Source organism: Limulus polyphemus, unplaced genomic scaffold (genome assembly GCF_000517525.1).
Source record: "Limulus polyphemus unplaced genomic scaffold, Limulus_polyphemus-2.1.2 Scaffold367, whole genome shotgun sequence".
Lineage (NCBI taxonomy): Eukaryota > Metazoa > Arthropoda > Merostomata > Xiphosura > Limulidae > Limulus > Limulus polyphemus.
The window spans coordinates 623,060-630,613 of NW_013665977.1; the positions used below are offsets into that span (position 1 = coordinate 623,060).

Here is a 7,554-nt window from a genome sequence, read left to right on the forward strand (position 1 = left end):
TGTGATTTGAACAACTACAAATGAAGCTAAGCTTTGAAAATAGTTTAATACCATTAGATAGAACTGATTATTAGTTACTTACATCAAAGTAGAGTGAATATGGTGGCTTGAGAAGTAATTAGGTTTGTCACATTTTCATGAAACATAATCTGCAACTAGGAAGAACAGTGGAATCTAATGGGAAGTTTAGAAGACTTAGGAACAAACCTGGGAATTTTTCTATGGTTAATGAAATATCTTATGTTACTTTTGAAGTGAAGCCTTTTAGATGTGACTTGTACTAATCCAAAACTGTAGGAATACAATGTGGCAGTGAGCATGCTGATCAGATATGGCTGCTCCTGCTGTTAAAATGTAGATATAAAATATGACCACTGTTGATTCTAAAGTGGAAATATCCACATGTTGCTAATCATGGTTATAAAGTCTAAACCTCAAATATGGCTTCTGCTGTTGCCGAAATGTAAACATATAGATATTACTGCTGCTAATGCCAAAATATGACCACTGTTGATGCTAAAGTGGGAAATATAGATATTGCTGCTTCTGATGTTAAAATGGAGACATAAAGATATTTCTGCTTCTGATACTAAAGTACAAACATACCGATGTTTCTGCTCCTGATGCTAAAATGGAGATATACAGAAGTTGCAGCTACTGATGTTAATGTGTAGACATGCAGTATAGTTTCACTAATCCGATAGTGGAGATATACAGAAGTTGCTGCTACTGGTGTTAATGTGTAGACATGCAGTATAGTTTCACTAATCCGATAGTGGAGATATACAGAAGTTGCTGCTACTGGTGTTAATGTGTAGACATGCAGTGTAGTTAGCACTAATCCGATAGTGGAGATATACAGAAGTTGCTGCTACTGGTGTTAATGTGTAGACATGCAGTATAGTTAGCACTAATCCCAAAGTGGAGATATACAGAAGTTGCTGCTACTGGTGTTAATGTATAGACATGCAGTATAGTTAGCACTAATCCCAAAGTGTAGATATACAGAAGTTGCTGCTAATGGTGTTAATGTGTAGACATGCAGTATAGTTAGCACTAATCCCAAAGTGGAGATATACAGAAGTTGCTGCTACTGGTGTTAATGTGTAGACATGCAGTATAGTTAGCACTAATCCCAAAGTGGAGATATACAGAAGTTGCTGCTACTGGTGTTAATGTATAGACATGCAGTATAGTTAGCACTAATCCCAAAGTGTAGACATGCAGATGTTGCTGCTGATGATGATAAATTATAGACATAGTGATCAAAAATCATATAGTATGAACATTTGGATGTTATTTCTCCAGTTCATAAATATAGTGTATACTTGCATACAATTTTGGCTATTACCAAAGCTAAAGGATGGATAAACAGATATATTGTAAAAATTACAATTGTTACTGAGTTTACAGTGGAGCATTCAGATAAAGCTGTTAGAATCTGAAGTGTAAACATAGAAATATGTCTGATACTAATTCTGGATTCCATGGATTAAAATATATTTGTACAAAAATGCTGAGCTGTAGATATGTGTTAAATAGTGTTAAACAGTTTCGTTTGGAGTTTACTTACAGATTATAAGGACTATTTTGTTACAAGTTATAGTTTTTAGAGTAAGGAAGATTTGTTTTTAGAACAGGTACAATGTTTTGGTCACTGGTGCGATCATTCTCACATACACAAGTTTTTAATGATAAAGAAGTTTTTCGTATTCAAATTAACAATCTAACAATGTATTTAAATTTTAGAATTGATAATGGTTGCTTATGCAGGTGCATATCAATCAGCTTGAATTGACAGTTTATTTATGGGTGAACAAAAAATACAACAAAAAGTGAATAAATATAAAAAAATATGGAATATGTTATCTGAGTTATCTGATTAGGAATGTCTGGGGAAATAATGATCAAAGACATGTAGATATGTGTGTCAGTATTTGTTAATGGTGGAATTGTTTGATTTCATTAATAAAGTTTCTCTTGTGAAATAATTTCTGCAGTAAATTGTATTGCCTCATGACAAGGGGTTTGAGAGAATAGGTTTATGACATCAAAGCTAGACGTAATGACATTATTGTCTAACCTATGTAAGTGTTGTAGAGGGTGTAAAATGTTGTTTTAATTGGGTGCTTATTTTGGAAACATAAGGTTCCAAAATTCATTTAAAATATTTACCAAGGTTGTAGTTTAAAAAAATTATAAGAAGACATAATTGGGCATAAGTTTGGTTTTTTGTGGACTTTTGGTAAACTGTAGATTTTTGGTGTTCGTGTTTAGTTTGTATGCAAAAAATTAAGTTTAAAAGTAATAGTTTTTCTTTTACTAATGTTTTGAGTAGTTTACTTAATGTTTTGTTGTTTGTTGGGTTAAAGTCAGTATTTGACTGAGGAAACTTAAACATATCATTAAATGTATTTACCATTAAGAAATGATAATGTTTGGTTGGCAAAGTCATGATAGAATTTTATTTATTGGCTCTTTGAATGACAGTGTTCATTGTTCATAAGAAGTTTTAGGCCTTTCTTTCTACTGATGTCAAATTTTATTTTATAGGCCCCATTTTGTTTTGTATGTTTGAAGTTTTTTTCACTAAATTCATCAAGAACTTCCTTTTGCTTTGGTATGGAAATTACTTATTAAGTTGCTGTTGTTTTTTTGGGATGTTGAATATTTTTGTGATTCTTCATTTTCCTTTGATAAATTTGATAGGGACTCTTCTTGTGGTCTTGGACTCAGGATTAGTTGTTGTTGATTGAATTTGAGATTTGATTCTGTTATTACTTTCCTGCAGAGGACTTCAAGGCTGGTTTTTAAATATATAACACTGGAATAGTGGGAGGAGTCATTGTGTAGTCAAGACCTTTATTTAGAGCTGTGGTTTGAGTTGAAAGTGTGCAAGGTTGATTATAATTTTCTCTATAGTGTTTTTGGATTGTACTGACAGGCAGAGTTTTTTAACTTTCTATTTAGATTTCATATGATAGTTAAGCCTCTAAAGTATGTTCTTTTCTTTATCAATGAAGCAAGTAAATTTTAATCTTCAGGGGTAGTCAAATGTGCAAGGTTGCTACATAGGTTAACACGTTTGTGGCGTAAGTGATTTCTCTAATTTTGCAATAGGAACATAAGGCCTCATTGTGAATTCTGCCTTAGATACAGCTAATTTTATGGCTTTATGTTATGTTTTATGACAGAATGACTGCATTGGGAACTTTCTCTTGAGTGCACCACTGATGGTACATAATGTCCTGTCTTTACCCATTTAAGCTTTGGCTGTCATGTACCACTGGTGGTGCACACTATGATTTAAGTAATAATAATGAAATCATCATAATATTTAATATTTTTTCATTTTTTTTTCAACCTAATCTTCCCTTTTTTTTTAAGAAGAATTATGAATATTTCACAATTTTATGGTCATCAAAAAGGAGCATCAGGTAAAATAATCCCTACTGTGGATGATAATAGTTCTATCCTTATTATATTACAGTTATCTTATTTATGAAAGAAGTCTCAATTAGTGTTTTTTGTTTCATTTACTCACAATAAAAATTGTAATGCCAATCTCCAGATGTAATTTTAAAATAAAAAGTGATCTTTCAACATGGCATCTGTGCTGCACCAGTGGTACATGATAGAAGGAAGGCGTGGCTTTATTATACCCATCCGTATAAAATTAATGCTTCATGTAGGACTTTGAAGATATGAGTTACAGTTATATATTATGGGTGCTGTGTACCACGGGTGGGTCACGATGTCCAACAGAAAACATGCATATGTACCACTGGTGGTGCACAATGTCATGAATGTGTTAAGCTCATTTTGTGGAGAAATTTCAATGTTGACTTCTAAAACAAATTTTCTTACTTTAAAAGCTGTAACTAGTAATCAAAATAAGTGTTAAATAGTGTAGATATGCAAACTGTGCTGTGTATTGTAAATATCCTTTCAGTATTTGCAGAATTCTTTACTTAAGTCTAAAAAAAAAATGTTTCAAACAAAATTGGATAAATTCATCAAAGTGACAAAATGGTTTTGTTTCTGTAATAAAGGGTCTTTTTTTGTTTATTATAGTAGAAAGATGATTCTAATATTATGTATCTTATTTGTATTTTCCTCATATTAAAATTAAGACTTGACTTAAACATTTTTTGCTAACAGACACAGGAACTGATTCTCCGTCGAAACAGTCTTGGACAGTTAGGATTCCATGTACAGTATGAAGGAATTGTGACTGATGTTGAGAGCTATGGATTTGCTTGGCAAGCTGGATTAAGACAAGGTAGTCGACTTGTAGAGGTAAGTCCTTATACATCATTCTGAATAAAAAGATTTACATAATTTAACTTATAGTTTATAATTTGAGCATTAAAGTAAGAAAATTTTAATTTGCAATTTAAATGTCATATATTGGACTGTTTAGTATTACGTGTTTTTTACATTAAACATACAAGACTAATGATTTTGTTTATTTGTTAACTACTTCCAGAAATTTTAGTGAACTACAGCATAAATAAACATGAAGAAGCAGAGTACAGTTTGGTGCATAAGCTAATAATGGTTTTTTAGTTTTAAGAAGTGCAGAGTTCCAGAGAAATTGTACTATGAATTACATTGTACTTTTGGGCATTATTGTTGTTGTTCCAATGGTTTGATCATTTATCCACATCATTCAGGTCCTCTTTTATTACTATTACTACTACTAACTTCGTATATGTGTGTATTTTTGGACACTGATTGATATTTATAAAACAGTACCATAAAATCTTTAGTAATTCCCAATGCTAGTGAAATGTAGTTTTTCTCGGAATATATTTTCAAGTAGTGTACAGAAATATAAAGGGTCATGGTGGTGGCTCACCAAGTTAAAAAAGTGAAAAGAGTACTATGTAAAACAATGAAGTAAAAAAAAAAAATGTTATGTATATATATTTTTACTTTTGCTTATTTTCTGCCTTAGCCACATTTTTTTAATGTGTTTTGTACTGATATATGGTGAATATAGATAAACCTGATACTTAAAACAAAAATGTGATATTCTTTTAAGTATTTGAATATGCATATGATTTTACTTGTTCTTTTTTTATACTAGCTTCTGCATTTGCTCAAAAATCACTTTCCATCTCTTAAGTGTTTGTTGTATTTTTTAGCATTGCTCTATAAGGTGCAATGTTTTGTTACAAATGAGGATCAGAAATAATATTTTTGTTACGATTTTTGAAAGGGCAAATTTTTGGAGGGATGTGACAAGAACTGTCTGTTTTAAATTGGGCAGCTAAGTTATTTGGAGACATTGACCAAATGTGGAAAATTTTCAAAGTTAAATTTTTAAATATTCAAATAAGCATATTCTTTATATAAAGAAAAGGGTGGTTGCAATTAAAATCCAGGTTGACTAACAGAGGGTATAAGGGATAAAATTGAAGAAAAACATTAATTTAAGAAATTAAAATTGACTGGTATGATTGCAGATTTAGAAGATTATAGAAATAGAAAGTCAAGAAAGTTGGTCAAACAGGAATTTAGAATGTCAAAAGGTTGTAGGAAAAATGTTGGCTGTAAATGTAAAAATTAACAGTAAGGATTTCTTTAAATACATTAAGGGAAACAAAAATGTTAGGATGGGGGTAGGACGTTTGGGGGGGATGATAAAGGAAGGCTTGTATCTAATGATTATGAGATTGATGGGCTATTAAATTCTGCTTTTTCTTCAGGAAAATTAAAGCAATATTGCTCATCTTGAACAGTTGATAGATGGAAATAAGATCATCACATTAATCCTGAGCTTGTTAACAAAAAATTGGGAAGGGTAAAGAATGATAAAGTTCCTGAGCCAGACAATATTTCCCCAAGAGTTTTGAAAGAGGTTAAAGATTGGATATGTAAACCACTTACTACTATTTTTTGTCAGTTCTTGAATAGTGGGTAGGTACCAGAGTATTGGAAGTTGATTAATATTATTCTTCTTTTCAAGGGAGATGATAAAAATTGTCCTAGTAATTATAGGCCTATTAGTCTTACACCAGTTGTGGGAAAAGTTTTGAAAAGTCTGATAAAAGATGCTTTGCAAAGTCAATTAACAAAGTTTAGAATTTTATTGGATAGTCAACATGGTTTCACTAAGGGAAAATCTTGCCTTAAAAATCTTTAGACTTTCTTTGAAAAGGTTGCTGCTTATGTAGTTGAGGGTAAGGGTTTAGATTTAGTGTATCTGGATTTTCAGAAAGCATTTGACAAGATGCCCATAAAAGGCTTGTAAAAAAATTATCTTTATAGGTGTGAGGGATACGTTAGCAAATTGGATAGAAGAGTGGCTGGATGGAAGAAAGCAGAGGGTTGTTATAAATGGAGTTCAGTCAAATTGGATTAATTTCACAAGTGGGGTACCTCAGGGCTCAGTCTTAGGACCTTTGCTCTTTTTGAATCACATCAATGACACAGAATAAGGAATGGTCAATAAATTACTTAAATTTATTAATGATATTAAGGTCTTGGATGTTGCTGGCTGTACGGAAAATGCTGCTGCTTTACAAAAGGATTTAGATCATGTAGTGAGTTGGGTGAATAAATGGCAGATGGGTTTTAATTATAATAAATGCAAGATAATGCACGTGGGTTATCAATACTTATAATTCAAATTAAATTTGGATGGGAATAACCTTAATAGTGTTATGAAGGAAAGGGATCTTGGTGTAATAGTCGATCAGTCTCTAAAGCCATCCAAGCAATGTGCTGTTGCTAGTGGTAGGGCAAATAGGATTTTTGGTTGTATCCATAGAAATATTGAATACAAGTCTAAATAGGTTATACATTCATTGTACAGGTCACTAGTTAGGCCTCATTTGGAATATTGTGTTCCGTCTTGGGCTCCTTATCTTAGAAAGGACATTGAATTGTTGGAAAGGGTTACTAGAATAGTGCCTGTGATGAGGGGGTTGTCATATGAAAAGAGGCTGAAATCTTTCAAAGTGTTTTCTCTTGAAAAAAGAAAAGTTAGGGGGGGATCTGATTGAGGTGTTTAAGACTGTAAAAGGAATTTATAGTGTTGATGTATCATCTTTTTATATATAACAATGAGAATACTGGGACAAGGGGAAACAAATATAAATTTTGCCAAGGTAGCAGTCATCTTCAGCCAAGACAGTTTTATTTTTCAAACAGGGTGATTGGCCTTTGGAATAGGGTTGCCTTCAGATGTTGTAGAGGCAGTAAATTTAAGTGAGTTTAATAAAAAGCTTGATAAGTATATGAATGAAAAAGGGCTGAGTTTTAGTTTTTTTTAATCATTTTAATTTAATTTTGAGGATGGAACAGCCAAAATGAACCAATAGGTCCCATGTTGTCCCAAAATATTATGTTATTATCCTCTATAACAGCCTATATAGTGAAATATACATTTAGAAATTTGTTTTATATGCTATAGGACAGACTGCATGTGTAGTGATAGTCAATGATAGTTAGGGGTCCTCGTGGACCCCAGATAAATATACACCTGGAAAAAAGTTAAGCACCCCCAAATATTTTTCAGGATTGCTTATTGAAAATAAGGTTTAA

At 32.0% G+C, this 7,554-nt stretch overlaps 1 protein-coding gene across 4 annotated transcripts in view; it reads left to right on the forward strand.

The window, feature by feature from the left end:
• Positions 1-7,554, forward strand: part of LOC106457739 (signal-induced proliferation-associated 1-like protein 2) — an 80,611-nt gene that overhangs the window by 52,540 nt on the left and 20,517 nt on the right. For all 4 annotated transcript variants that reach the window (XM_022383754.1, XM_022383756.1, XM_013917184.2 and 1 more), the window contains exon 14: positions 4,162-4,299. In XM_022383754.1, the coding sequence (XP_022239462.1) occupies positions 4,162-4,299 (138 nt within the window). The remainder of the gene's footprint in view (positions 1-4,161; positions 4,300-7,554) is intronic.